Source organism: Neopsephotus bourkii, unplaced genomic scaffold (genome assembly GCF_033783945.1).
Source record: "Neopsephotus bourkii isolate Nb327-2 ecotype Australia unplaced genomic scaffold, CSIRO-AGI_Nbou_v1 NB_250, whole genome shotgun sequence".
Classification (NCBI taxonomy): Eukaryota; Metazoa; Chordata; class Aves; order Psittaciformes; family Psittacidae; genus Neopsephotus; species Neopsephotus bourkii.
The window spans coordinates 1,233,673-1,249,571 of NW_026900760.1; the positions used below are offsets into that span (position 1 = coordinate 1,233,673).

General features: G+C 37.4%; 1 protein-coding gene across 3 annotated transcripts in view; it reads right to left on the bottom strand.

The window, feature by feature from the left end:
- The window catches only part of VAV3 (vav guanine nucleotide exchange factor 3), a 162,321-nt gene that overhangs the window by 38,802 nt on the left and 107,620 nt on the right, over positions 1-15,899 (bottom strand). For 2 of the 3 annotated variants that reach the window (XM_061345982.1, XM_061345980.1), the window contains exons 18-19: positions 14,271-14,293; positions 11,238-11,283 (exon numbers count right to left, since the gene is read on the bottom strand). The exons of the other annotated variant lie outside the window; for it this stretch is intronic. In XM_061345982.1, coding sequence (XP_061201966.1) covers positions 11,238-11,283; positions 14,271-14,293 — 69 coding nt within the window. The remainder of the gene's footprint in view (positions 1-11,237; positions 11,284-14,270; positions 14,294-15,899) is intronic. 3 annotated transcript variants of the gene reach the window in all.

Below are 15,899 nucleotides of genomic sequence, written 5' to 3' on the forward strand. Positions count from 1 at the left end.
GTTCAGCAACCCAGTTAGAAAGATAATCATTTATTTCCCCATTGTCGCCATCACCGCTGCCTCCCATGACCAGTTCTCCGTTATCTTATTGAAGCTATTTAGCCCTGCAACTGGATGATTGCTAGATTCAACAGAAAGAGCAGGGAAGGGACCCCTGGGTGGGAAAAAGCACCCTGTGGCAACAACTTCTAGTTAGCTTGAAGAATGACCAGAGATCAAACTGACACCAGCAGAACACCCGGAGCTGATTCTTTCTCCCAGAAATACTGCCCTGACAAAGAATACCCCTTATGCACTCAAATCCCAGCATCAGCTCCTTGATATCATTTGATCATTCAATGTTTTTCAGATGCCTGAGCCATGCACAGAGCAGGATTTAAATCAATACCAACAGAAATGGACAAATAACAAAACCATCACACAACGCACAAAAGCAGTCAGAGATTTAAGTCTCCATCATTAAGCCTCGTAACTCTTTTCCTTGTTTATCCTTTCTTCTCCCCACAATCAAGCAAAAAAGGGAGAGTGGGAAAATTACAGAGCAGACTTACAGAAAAAAAAAAAAGGAGGAAAAAACAGGAAAAAAACCCATAGAAGATGTAGTGTCATTAAGTGAATTCCACTTACTAAAATGATCATTGCTACTTTGCAAAAAGGTTGATACTGCCAGGGGTAGGATGCTATTCTGGGAAGAAAGCTGTGATCCATACATGCATACTTTTGCTGCTATATCATATTTCACGTGACTTGTCGTTGTCAAACCCAAATAAGGAAAAATCCAAGAAGAGTAAACATGGTGCTTTATCATCTGAACCAAAAGATATAGTGCCTCATGCTTTGTCCTCTCCCCCCTTCTTTTATTCCAAATGTACTGGTTAAAGAATAGCTTCTAATGTTAGTGGAACCAAGGCACAATTTCAAGGTATCAGATAATCAAGTTACTATTTAATTCCCTGTTACACACTAAAGCTTAAGAAATACAAGTTATGAAATGTGCAAGACTGAACATGTCTTCTATTTATTTGCAGGTCAGCAAGAGCAGCAATGAGGGCTGAACTCAAGTGCTTTCTCTGAACCCTTTATATCCCTTATATAATCCCTTATAAAGTTACAATACCTTTTTCCCACCAGATAAACCATGAAAAGGTCAAAACAACGGGGTTGAATGAATTGATTCTGATGAAAATCAATCAGATCAATTTTTATGCTGTCACTTCTTGGAAAGACTAAGCACTAAATAAATTCTAATATGAAATTGCTGAGTTGTTTAATTATGAACTGCAACCTATTTCTTAAAACAGTCTAAGTACCATAGAAATAGGAGGTTAAGTGTCAAAGCAATGTTTTAAAGCAACTCAGCTGTAATCAGTAGACGTCCCAACAGAGATATGGGACATGGATACAAGTTAGGCTGGTAAAGCCTACTCTAAAAACAGAATTTACAAATATATGGATAAAGACTAAAAATACTTTTAAAGGAAAACTGGGGGCACTGCTTTGAATTCTTTACAGTAGAAAAACAACATGAAAATCAAGATTATGCATTAATAAGGATTAGCAAAACAATTTTAACAGGACTCATGATGAGGCTCTCCCACTGTTCACAGTATGAGAGGCAAAGGTTCCCCCGAGAAATAAGCAGAAAAAGGACATGAAGTAAAAGGTTGAAACAGCAATATTTTTTTCAAATCAAAGGTATTTTTCAAAAGGGTGACCCCAAGGAATCAATGCTTGGACTTCCATTGTTCTAAACATTAATAAACAGTATTGAAGTATGGTAAAGGTGGGTTAAGTTTTGCAGAAGGTGCTAAACTGTTGCTTTAAAAACCCCACTACTTTCAAATAATGGCTCTTCAGGCTAGAAGAGAGATCACTGGAGGGGATATGACAAACAAGTCATAAGTAGCATAGAGACAGTGACCAGGGAAAGTATTTATTATTTCTTTATTATTCACTGTCTCAATTACAAAAAAAAAAAAAAGGAGGTGTCAAGGTAGTAGGCAGCAGGTTTAAAACAAACAAAAAGAAGTACTTGATTCACACACAATTAATAATGAAAGTAGCAGTTATATGATGTTGTGAATACCAAGATTTTAGATTGCTTCAAAAAATGGTAGTACAAATATGTGGAAGAAAAATTATGAGCCAAGAACAAAAACATGAGATAGTGGGGAAGTACCACAACATCTTACCCCATATTCTATCCCTAAGCATCCATTCAACTGGCTACTGTTGAAGAAGAGATCGTAGGTAGCTTGAGGTAGCTTGGCCTACAGCCTAACTCAGCCTCATTATTCTCTTCTCTGGGAAGCAAAAAGAGGCAAGCAGATTTAAAACTTTCCTGAAAAGCAGCATCAGTTTCTCAGGCTCTTGCCTCTGGCCCCTTTCACCAAGCTGTAAAACCCTCCTTAGGCAGAAGCAGTTCTGGGAGTTTCTCTTCTGTGGATTTTCAGCACTCTTTTTTCTCCCATGGGATGGCTGCTTTCAGTTTTCCAGTGTTTCCCAAATTCTTTGTGTGAGAATTACTTTGAAGTACTGATCAAATACTGATTAAGTTAAGTGAGTAAGCCACAAAAAAAGAAACCATAGGGTTTAGAGTACTGTTAAAATTCAGTAACTTTTTTACTATATTTAATCATTCATAGCATTATTAACTTTGGTTTACCTTCTGAGCATGACAGTACCCTGAAGATTAAAATCAGGTGTGAAAACAGATGAGTAAATGTAATACTCTTGAAGATGAGTAAGAGATCTATAAGTCCCAATAAACTTAAGCAAAATACTATGGCAACTAAAGGCAACTTTGGCCTATATGCTTTCTGCACACGCTTTTCTATGGGAAATGCTGCACAAGAAGCTGTGCCAGCAGACCTGAATGAGAACACGAACATCCTGACCTTCATCAGCTGCAAACCATGGGAGTCAAGAGAAATTGAAGTTAAAACACTGAGATGATCTCTGATAACTGTAGATATTGAAACAAAGAAGTTACTGGAGACAAAGATGAGATGTTGTACCTGGGACTTTCCCAGTAGCAAATGAAATTCCCCAATGCAGATTGGCGGACAAAAGAGTGTGTGTTCAAGGAAAATGTAAAGAAATAATGTAGCGGAAAGTGGTAACAGAAAAATGTACTTATACATCCGGGTACAAATAAGCTATTCAAACAAAAGTATGTGGACAGTAATGTGACTGGTTGAAAAGGCGCATTATCAGTAATGCCATTGGCTGGAAAAAGTGATGTTGCAAAAAGTACGGAAAAGAAAATAATAGATACTAGCAATTACTAAGCGCTAGGCAGGGGTCTATAAAAAGCCTGTAAGTTCACTCAGTAAATGATTTTGGTTGCACCACAACTGGAGTCCATGCCTCAGTTGCCACATTTCTCTTTTTTTTTTTTTCCTTTTTTATAATAGTTTTTATAATATTTATTTAATAGTGGTGTACTATATTGTGTATGCATAAAATACAAAACAAATAGTAGCCCTGCAGTATCTGAAGGGGACCTATAAGGATGCTGGGGAGGGACTCTTCATTAGGGACTGTAGTTACAGGACAAGAGGTAACGGGTTAGAACTTAAACAGGGGAAGTTTAGATTGGATATAAGGAGGAAGTTGTTTCCTGTTAGGGTGGTGAGGCACTGGAATGAGTTGCCCAGGGAGGTTGTGAATGCTCCATCCCTGGCAGTGCTCAAGGCCAGGTTGGACGAGGCCTTGAGCGATATGGTTTAGAGCAAGGTGTCCCTGCCCATGGTAGGGGGGTTGGAACTTGATGACCTTAAGGTCATTTCCAACTCTAATTATGCTAAGATTCTATGATCATACTTGTGTGCTCATTTTGTCCAATTGTACCTATTTTCCATTTTTCTGCCTGCCAGCTTCCTCATAGTTATCTGTAAACAGTGATGTTTTGTTGTTTAGAACAGTCCATGCTGAGAATGTTTTTATGCAGAAAGAGATACTGTAGGTTTTTTAACTCACCTCTCTTTAAAAATTATGCTAATAGATGCTGAGCATGGATTAAACACCATTGTTTCTCTCAGAGTAAAATAAAATACTAGTTGCTCAAAATATAAAGACACTCCCTAAAACACATCCAATAAGACAAAAGAGCCTAAATTACTTCAACTACGAACTAATCTTGCAATCCAACCAGACAAGGATGAAAGAGTTTGACAAAACAAATATATTTCACCCTTTGGCATCTGGGTCTTCTGATGTTTAATTAAAAAAAAAAAAAAAAAAAAAAGCTAAAGGCTACGTTCTTCTCTGAATGTTAGCTCATTGCTGAGACGCCAAGGGGACAGGCACCTTTCAAAATACCTCTCCCCAACGGGAATGTAAAAATAATTTTAATTTAAAATATAACAACCCAAACAAAAATCATTAAACTGCATTTGAAATGCTTCATTGGAAGACATAACTCTGCTTTGCCTTCCAGAAATGCATTAGTGGAAAAATTCTCAGTGCAAAACATTAGACATGTTCTTTCTTGTAACGCAACAGAGATGAATTCAGTATTTTGGGAAGCAACAACAGCTCAGCACACAGCATTAGCATTGTAGCAAAAAAAAAAAATAGAACCTGAAAGTAATATGTATTTTTAATAAATGTGTGAAATACATTAATTTGATCTCACAAATTAGGTCAGTGTATTTCTGAATGCATTGCAGCTGAAGTCTACCTGGAAGAAGCTGTCCCATTAACTCCCGAGAATGTGGTGACCACGAAAAGTTCACTGACTCATCTCAGACCCCAGCACCCTTCCAGCCACATGCTGTAAAGCATGTCAAAACACATCTATCGATAGTGTAGGTTTTGTAACCAGCTGTAACTGGTCATGTTACAGCTGCTGAGTCCCTGAAGAACTCCAGAACATTCAGTGTTATACAGCACGTCAGCAAGCAGTACTGCCTCTATCCTCCTAAGGAACCTTCCTTTTGCAGCAAGAGGGCTCCTAGCTGCCCTGTTAAACCAGTTCTTCCCTGCAAATAGCCTGGCTCACAGAGATTCCTAGAGACATGCACTCTATACTTCATATGCAGCTTAAACAAAGTGCTCAGGTGCTGCATAGAAAAGGAATAAGCATCCATAACCCAATAAAACCCACACAAAAGTTAAGCTTAAGTATACATACACATATATATATACATATGTATAATCAAAGCTCATTCTCTGTTCTGTAGCTTAATATATTACCGTATAGAGAAGTCTTTAGATACTTAGCGAATCTAATGATCCACAAAATATACAAAATTGCCTCTGGGGAAAACATAAAAAACTATATATACTTCCTTATGATTACTAATTATTAGACGCAATTTACTTCCAATATAAGTAGACATTAGAGTCCTTCAGGTCTCTAAAACTGTAATTTCTCTCTGTTTCTTTTTAAACCATACAGGCTGCCTTTTTTAAGCCATGGGATGTATTTTTATCTGTAATAGGAAATTGCGAAAACTAAATCAGAAGGACATAAATGAGCATGTCATTCTGATTAGTCTGCATGCAGCACGTCTCCAAGTCTCCTGGTCAGTTACAGGATGTGATGGACACTTTGCTAGTATGAACTTTATTCGGGTATCCCATACCAGTGAGGAGTAGGAAAGACCTCAACCTTGTAAAACAAACTCTTTGCTAGAGAAAGTTTTGTTCAGTATTTCTCTTTCCTCCCGTATTCCTTCAGGCTTTCCCTGATTTAATTTTCAGCCAGCTGCTCCTTCCTGTATACATCCGTTTTGACCAGCCATTAAAACCCATGGTTATGCTCAGTGTATCTCAAGCTGAAAAGAATGTCATATATATATTTTAGTATTTCAGATCATGCTGTCACATCAACTCCCCCAAACAATTTTCCTAGATACTTTAACAAAGAAATAAGCCTCTGAGACTCTTAGCAAAATCCTGAAGGAAGATGCAGAAACAAATGGCCTCTAATGGTTTGCTCTACTCAGTCTGAAAGGAAAGACAAGAACTATTAAAAAGGGACTGCTATTCACTCCTACATTATATTGACAGGAAAAATAATTAAATAACACTAACACACACCTCAGCAAAACATTTATCAATATATTTCTTGATTCTATACACAGAAACTCATTTACTAAAGCAAAAAAATATTACTTTGTTTTAAACCATCTTGACGAAAATCACAGTAAGGAGATATTATTAGTCATGTCAGTCATCTCCTCCCTTCTCATCAGAAAACTAAGTACAAGGGTCTTGTTTAGTGCTGGATATTTATTTTTGGCAGACCTTTTTCTGTGGCTTACAGCCAAGATAAATTCTTGTTCTCAACAATGATATTGACTGACAGCAGTGGACCACCAGAGATGCAGCTAGATTCACAGTTAACTGCCCCCACTGATGAAATGGAGAAATAAAGTGCTGAATACCAGATTTTCAGCATGAGGCTTCATCTTGCAGAGGTTATCTTTTCTTATCCATGAAATCGGGTATTGTCTATACTGGGCTGAACAAGACAGACAAAAGTCATTCAAGACTACCAGCAACTTTCCTGGAGAATTCATAAAATGAGACACACAATTCAAACTCTCAGTTAGACAGTAGTTTTATCTATAACAACTACATGCTTGGCAAAGTATTATATGCAGCTTAGGATATCCCAGCACTTGAATTCGGGCCAGATTTTGCTTTTGGCTGGACATATGGTTAGAGTGCACAGAAATGGAAATCAGAGTTAGACTTCCATATCACAGAGCACACTGTGTTAGAATTTGTTGAAATACCTCACAGTCTATTATACCTTATTCTTAAGTTAAAAGGAAATTTAAACTGCCAGTATTCCACTATCCCTTAATTTTTTACTATGAAGATGAGATGCAATCATTACCATGCTACACAAACATCTGAAAATCATTTCTCTTCTTATTAATCAAATACATATACACCAATGACAAAACCTGGTTAAAAGATTCCACAATACAATTTCAACAAAATATGAAGCACACAGTAGCTCATTTCCCACTATGTCTAATTAAACAAATTTTTAATGCTTCAATGCTTTACATGTTCTTGCACAGATTGTTTTTAAAAAGCTATGTTTGAGGCCATCAGCCAGTTATTCTCTCCACATATTTTAATTTTTTTTAATAATCTGCATAAAATCTACACTACAGGGTTGCTTCACAAACCACGTGTGGACCAGACACCAACCAGAAATACAAATACCCCTTTTTAAACCTACCTGAACTTTGAACCCCCAGACTGAAAAGCAGCTTTGCACAAGCTACTATATTGCATACATGACCTGTTAATATTGTCTCTTCCCCCCCCCCCCCAAAAGTCAACATTTCACTTTCTTTGAAGGGAAAAGAGCTGTTGGTTTTGTCCCTCAACTCAGAACTAGGGTTTTCTAAGCTTTAATCCATGCTTATAAAGAAATCAGCTAAGTCAGAACATGCCTAGTGACGTTCTTCACAGATCATATTTTGAGTTTAATCTGCAATGAATCTTGAATATAAGGCTTCTAGTTTTCTATTCTTACCAAGTTTACCCTTGTAATATGAAATAGACTTTCACACCTTATGAGATTAAAGTTCCAATGTTTATATTAGCAAAAGCATTTTGGGTAAAACTAGTTTTAAAAACACTAAGCTGTAAATCTATCACATTTAGACACTTCATACCATTAAAAAAATACGTAGACAGCAAACATACACTGTATTATTTCAACAGCTGCAAAAGAAAATTTTTAGTCTTATTAAAATGTATAAAAATTATTAAAAATATTAAAGGCTTATAAAATTTCAAAGTTGGATTGAATCATCCTTCTCAAGAAAACAAAGCCTTAATTTATGCTTATGAATATACATATGAATTTGTCATTTAAGTCAAGAGTGCAAATAATTTCCTTAATATTAAACACATGCATAAACATTTTCACGACATCTTACACAAGAAATAAAATGTTTTATGACTGTCATTCCATATGCCTATTCTAGGCAAAAAGTGACACCAATCTAATCATTTCTCAAATACTTTTAAGCAGAATCATGTTATTCTACAGTAAAATGCAAACTCTAGACCAAATTTTTCCTGGCTGTCTAGGTGCAAATGCATTTACAGGTTTATTCTCTTAATGGCTTTTATCTGCAGATTAAGCCAAAGAAATGTTATGTAAAACCTCTCTCCCCTGAAACTTACAGATGAACTCAGGAGGGTTTCTACAACTGGAACGCAGGCTGAAGTCACAGTGCCCAGCATACAGAAAAGACAGTCATATATTGTTTGGATTTCCAATTTGTTCTTGCACACCTTCCACACACGTTTCTTTTTGTACAGTTTCTGCATGTATTTCTTTGGACAGTTTCATTTCCCAGGAATTTCTCTGCCTCAACATCCACTAATCAGTTTTCTTTCTACCCTTCCTTTTAATTCATCACAAAGAAAATACTGAGGAGGGAATTATTAATGTCAAAACTTTTAGTCAAACTTCAAAGAGAAACAAATGAAACAGCCATGAACAACTTATTGCTTTTAGGGTACTTCAGCTAGAAAGGATCCTCCATCAGTAAGTTTTACCAGCAGACAGCAAGAGATATTTTAATCCAGTATTCCTCCATTGTTTTGTTTAAAGCATCCTTCCACTTGCAGTACTTCTCAGACTTAAATGAGTTTTTTCATTCAGGTTTAAGCTGTATCAGTAAAAGTTGGATTTGGTTCTAATGAGCATAAAAAGAAAAGCACAACACATCCATTTGACTATGCTATGCCTCCCACATTCATTATTCTTTACTAAAAAAAAAAAAAAAAAAAGAAAAAACAGAGACAAATAAGGACATGAATTTGAAAAGTTTGTGCTAAAATACTAGGAGCTGAAAATCGCAGACTGTGATTCAGATCGTGAAAATAATTGTAATTATTGCTTATATCAAACTTCATCAGTATTTAGACAATGTAGGTGCTGGTTGATGACTCACAGTAATTGCATGCTTTCCTAAACTAGTACCATAACTAGCACCATAACATGCAACAAGGTAGCAGCAGCATATTATACCTCCTAAAGACAAACCAATCTGAGCAGCGAATTTCTTTTTCACCTTTTAAAAACAAAACACCACAAAATCAAAACCAAAAAAACAAACCACACAGCAAACAGCACACACATAGCCCAGTTAAAATTTGAATGATATCTCTGACTGTGACTACCTCTCCAGCAAAAAGAGCACGATGGTGCTAGGATTTCCAGAGCTTTATATGCCTCTGTTCTTGAAAAACTCAGTGCAGTAATATATGCTGGAAAGAACTGATCTTTTACAAGTGCTGCTCTCTGGATAGCATCTTCCATCTCTCAAGGCAATATGCAATCTGATGAACAATGTTACTTAGAATATGCATAGGAGATGACAAGAGTTTACTGAAGGCATCCATGTTTTTAAAAAGTTATCTCCACCAAGCTGCAGCAGGACTGAGAATGCATATGCTGACAAAATGCAAATGAAAAAGCTCATTTAATTTGAAAACTGGCAAAGTGTATGTACAGAGCATGTTCTTATGCAACATCTTTTTTATTATTATTTACTGATTTAAAAAAATCAAATTGTCAGAAGGAATTCTGTAAAACAGTCTGCTGCAAAGCTAACTCCAATAAAGGCACCTAAACATAATGAATACGTTCTGCATTTCTACTGTCTTTCAAAAACACAATGGGGACTAAGACTTTTATTCAGTAAGAACACCCTACCTCCTCAAAGAACTGTAAATGCACGGGTTGGGAAGGGAGCAGAAACGTATTTTAAGCACTGTTTACATACGGCTCTTATACATCTATTTAATTCAATGACTCTGGTGATTTGAATGGTACTTAGTCTTCAATCAAACCTAATTTTAAAGTATCATTGTATATAAAGGTACATATGTACTTCTTTCAGACTTAAACAGCAAGTAAAACTGCCAGTATACTCAAATGGTTCTCAAAGCTGAGTTTCTTAGCCTTTTAGGAGTTTACATGAGACAGCGATGTTTAAAGATCTGGACCTATAAGAACTATTTTGCAAGAACACATTACACTTCACTGCAACATATGCCATTGAACGTGAGGAAATCACAACAGTCCCCTTGGACTGTTGTCATCCTTTTCTGTATTATTTAATTGACGTTCTTGATGTTTTCCACTCTGACTATATTAATTTTCAGAGTTACAGGGTGCTTATTTTTTTTCTTTTTTTTTTCCTGTTATGCCTTCAGTCAACAACACACAGAACAATTTAGAAGCATCATGAAGAAATTTTTTTTGCTACAGGGAACTAAATGACAATATGTGTTCCAAAACATGTCAAAGGTACGTGATTAAGGAAGGTGTGGTCTGCTTCAGCTAGTTACAACATTCAGACTTTCAGACCCAAGGCAGCTGCAACGCTACTGGCACAACCAGCATTCCTACTTTTTGAAAACTGCTTAGCTCTGCCAGGCTGTAATGTGGTATACAGAGCTGCCATTCTGTTTAATGTTTGACTCCAACTATTCTCAGGTGTCCACATCTAGAAATATTTAATAATCCACAGCTGAATTTTATTCTACATATCTGCATAACAAATCTTCAGTAATTAAACTATGTAAGAAACAAAGGACAGAAATGTAATTACTGTAAAAAAATTACACTAAAATCATCACAATTACACTGAAAACCATGGAGTATTTTATACAGAAATACAATAGGTCTCCAGAGAAAATGTTCCCCCACTTGAGTACACAGCATGTACGCAAGCATTTAATTTCTCAAGGGCTGCTCTTACCATGATTCCACAAAAGCGTCTGTTACAAACTAACAAAAAGAATAAAATCACTTTGAAATTATACCTAAAACTGCAATTGCTTTATTTTGGCCTTTTAGAAGAGCAACTTGTGTTCAATACAGCTAAGCACTTAACACCACTACAGTTAAGAGGGTTGAGAGTACCAACAACTTTGCAGATAAGAACTGAAGCCTTATAAGCAACTGTCTGCTTTTCACCATTTAGTTATTTCTTTTAAATAAAAAGCCTGATTGTCCAAGTTCACTGATTAAAAAATGAGTAAATAAAAGAGTTCAACCAGCTGACCTTACCTTTGAAATCACAACCAGTACAGTTGCTTTAGACCTTCACAATTTTAGCAACACAGTTCTCAACATTTCACAGATTAAATAGCATTCACAATGTAACTCGATGAAGTCAATTAAAGCTTTCTCACTCTTTTCCCTTAATGTTTAACTTCTAAAAAGCCATGACACAAACCTGGGTCCACGTGCCTAGAATTTCTCCTAATTCCATTCGCCCGTTTCTGCAGAACAAAAACACAAATGGGGGATAATGAATAAACATGTTTTCATGTAGGCACACTGCACTCCTGAACATTCCCACAGTTTACTAGGCAGAGCTGGTTTTCTTATTTCCCCCCAAACACCACCACAATTATCTTTATCTTGTAGAAAGATCATCCTTTGAAAAATATTCTTAATAATGTAGGTTTTTCATATATTCCATTTTTTCTGATGCTAGACTCAAATGATTCTTAGTCCACAGAAGGTTCGCTCATAGATCCCTGTCTTTTGATATCAAGAACAAAATTATTTTTAATTGTTTATGGATAGGATAGAGGAAAATACAGAGCTTAGCACTACCTGCCCCAGATAATGTCCACAAACACTAAAGTATTAAAGCAATGTAAGCTGCTCTGATAAGGTCAAAACTTTCACTATTCCTACTTTATACTTCAGGTAGCTAAAACTTCCTATGGCATTCTTAATTTTTTCTGGGCAAGTACTTAAATATATTTAGTAACTCCTTTGGATCAATCAAAACTGTGTGAAATCAGAAACTCTCTTACGAGACTAAGACTTTCTTTTTCAATGTATTATATACTCAAAGGCATTTAGTATGGATCCCCGAAAATTTAAATGTGAAATAACACATCTCTGTGAACTACTAATCTGGTTTTGCAAACTTGTTTTAACTGGTAGCTTGCATGAAGATTCATGCATTTATTTATTTTTTAATCAAGCCATGCAGAGAAGAGCATGTTGCATAACAAAGGGAGCAATTAGGTTGCTCTGATTTACTTGCAGTTGATATAAGCCGATGCAGGACACACACTGAGGCAAGCCAGAAAGCAGTAACCTGAGGCACAACCAAACCCTGTAGCAAGCTGGCAAAATCAAAAGCTTCATACAAAAACAGCTTTCAAACTCCCAAGTCTCTGGACACACTCTCTCTGTACCCCACAATCCTAATTTAAGAAAGGATGTAAGTTTTTTCATCTGCACTGGAAAGAAGAAAAATATAAAATTGCTGCTAGAATGAAGGTAATATTGATGAATAAAAACAAAAGGCTCATTTGCATCCTAGATATTTAATTTTATATGTAGGCTGTATTGCTGATAAGGATTGGTGTAGAGTGGTGAGTAACCACAGAATTGCATAGGAGAAGGAAAGGGGCAGGCATAGGAAAAGCTCTCATGAAGGAAGATACAAAAATGTTTAATTGAAATGGAAAAAAAAATATAATAATTCTGTGACAACATAAATCATATACACCAAAGGACCAGACAGAAATAATTCTCACATTGTATGAAAACATGTTAAATACCCTCAAATGTTACTGCAGCAGCAGCAGATTTAATTCCATTACTGGTATGAAAACTAAATAGAGATAGATCCAAATCTACACTCAGGTTTCCTTCTGCACAGAGAGAATTAAAGCAGGCATTTATACAAGAGTCTTGGCAAAAATAGAAACAATCCTGATGTTTTAGATCAACTCAATAGTCAATTGCAAATCAGTAGGTCTAGAAAGGAAGCCATTTTTTTCCTCACAAAAAAAAAATTCCAAATTAAGCTCGGGAGTGAGAAGCCAAGGAGGAAGATAGATTAAATGCAACCAGTATATATATTCTCTTCGTCCAGCCACAGTACGCTCACCACAGTTAGCTTTAGTAGGTCTGGCAACCTCTTCCACAAGACCAAGTAAGCAATATGTTTATGGGTCCCAGCTCTGCCCATCAGCTGCAGTACTGCTGAGAGTTAGGCTGTAGCTTCTGTATTTTAGAATGCCCTAAGCACTCTAAAATAGCAGGTATTTCTAGGCACAAGCATGAAAGGACAGGCAGCACCAGGTAGGACACACAGCTGAGGGAGCCATGAGGAGAGCAGGCAGGCAGCAGCACCTCGGGCAGGGTCAGTGGTGCCAGTGCAGCCCTCTATTGACCCAGAGCTCCTCCTGAGCCACCTCACCCTTCCCCTGGAGGCCTGTGGCCAGGGAGCTTGCCAGGGGTCACAGTGACACCAAAACAGCTCAAGCATCACCGAGCACAGATGTGGTCAGCCCTGCCTACGAATCCCCCTGCACCGGTCATGTCAGCAATAACATCCTTCCGATTCCATCACCTGTTTTAGTGATAGCATCAAATACAGACATGCTTATGGAGAGAAGTAACATACACACTCATATGTTGCTCATAAGCAGCATGTCATTTAAGCAGTTTAAACAACTTATTACCATAAACTTCTCATCTAAAATAGACACTGGAAACTATCATATGTTACTTTTGAAGTGCAGCCTCTCCTTTATCAGAGGTGGCAGACAAAACCCAGCTGCCATGCCCTTCTGTACTACAGTGAAGAGGCACCAAGGGAGAAAACATCCCAGGGTAGCTTAAAGCCTTTTTGGCCCGACTGTAAGGTACACTACGTGCACCATGGTAGCTTCTCTGTACAGTGTCCATTTTATCATTCTCTCCAGATTATAGAAACTCCATAATCACTCATTGGATAGCTTTAAAACAACTAAAGTCTTTTTTAGATGAAGAGGCAAACACTGCCCTGCTGATCTTCCATCACGCTGCGGTCTGGCATGGCAAAGATTGGTATACTAGTATTCCAGCAGGACTCACTAGTATTTAAAAAGGAAAATGAGAGGCTACTTTTAACTCTACTACCAGGTTTGGTCTAGGAACAGTAGGGATCTAGACACCAGTGTATGTTTACCTGTAACTTTAAAAAACAACTCGTCTCTACCCCTTCCAGTGCTCTCAGCACTAAGCCATTTCAACCGAAAATTGACTCGCACTTTTAACGGAATACATTTATATTTCATTATGAATCCACTGGTTTTTAGACAATTTCTATTTGCCACCACCCTAAAGAAATCTGTTGTTGAAAACAAAAGAAAAACATACCTGCTCCAACAGCACGTGCACAACATAAATAAGGAGTTCTTATGTCACTGACAAAATGAACATTATATGCAAAGGAAAAAAAAAAAGTCCTTACCTCGTGTTTCAGGTTCCCGTGTTCTGAAACATAAGTGAAAATTGGCATTATTGGTGATTGTAAATTGTACGCTGTTTATCTAGCAATCTCAGTGCGTGTCTTGCTGTGTTACAGAAACACCACTGCCTGATGCTACCTGATACCTGCAGCCGCCCCGGCAGCCTGGGGCTGTTGTGAAAACCCTGCTGTGCGCTGCTCTGCTCTCCTCTCCTCCCCGCCCATCGGCCCTGTGCTGAGCTGGCCAGGAAGCCTCCTTGCTGCCAGCTCTGCTGCACTTTCCACTGGCGACACAGCAATCCGAAATTCACGAATTTCTACAACTTTTCCAAAGTACTTTTTAAATACCGACTTGTTGGGAATTCAAACGCTATCGTTCACTGCAAGTCGAGCTCACACCTTCTCGTCTCTGTCTTCATAGCATGCCAATGGAGACCAAGATAACAAGTATACCTTTAGCTTCAAAATTGTCTACGTTTTTTAAGATCAGTTCAGCATTGCATTAGTATACCATAAACTCTGAAGCCATTGGTGTTTCATCTGCATCTTTTGCTATGAATTTGCTTGTACTATTTAAAAACGAGGGGAAAATTATACAGTCCTGTGGGCAATAAGGACTGCATCAAGACAACAGCCCATAAACCACTACACATCACACAAGATACAAAATGAGTATTTTCTCAATTTTTCTTTGAATATCTAATCTGGTAACAGGTATTTGGGTGTACACTAGATATAGCTCTGTGCCTTGTCAAAGCATATACAGCTGTATTTACCTGTGTGCGCTCCAGCACTCTGCGTGCTGCTGAGGCTAAGCACAAACTGCACACGCCTAGTCTGTACATCATCATATTTGAAAACTTTTACTGTAATATCTTATAAGCAGTAAGCCATATTCAGAGTAAATGAAGTAAAATGCTTTAACTACAAGTAGATTTTGTTCTACTTCAAAAACAAACAAACAAACAAATAAATAAATAGAAAAAATGGCATCAAAGTGTGGGAAAAAAACCCTTTGGCTTTTAGAATTTTATGCAAAGATGATAAGGCATGCCGAGACTGAACACGCCAGCTGAGGACTCTGGGCAGGGCCGGGGAAGCACAGCCTGTTTACCACTGGCAGAGCTCTCTTCTCACGTAGGCTTTCAATCACTGTTTCCTCTCTCATGCAGCACGCCAAAGACACATCATCATGTCATCGGCAGAAAACACTTTTATGATCACCTTTCCAAAGGCATTAATTAGCATTTGTATAGTGAGCAAAGAGAAGAAAAATAAGCCAGCCCCAGAGGAGATGCAGATACACTATTAAGGCTTCCTAAGGAGCCTGAGGGAATTAATTGCCTAAATGCTGCTCACATTCAATGTAATTTTGATATTTACTTTGGCAATTTGACATGCCTTCCAGAATTTTTGCCAAAATCTGAATAGAAACACCTTTCTGAATGTTTCTTCTCAGCATTATAAATGACTAGACATGAAGGGAAATCATTTAGGGAAGTATCTGAGGGGGGGCATACCTTCAAATCTGTGGGGTTTTCTGTTGGGGCTGGGTTTCTTGTTTCCTTGCTTGTGCCTTTTTTTTTTTATAATGGCCTATATTTAGTACAGCAGATCAATTATCCAAAAAAT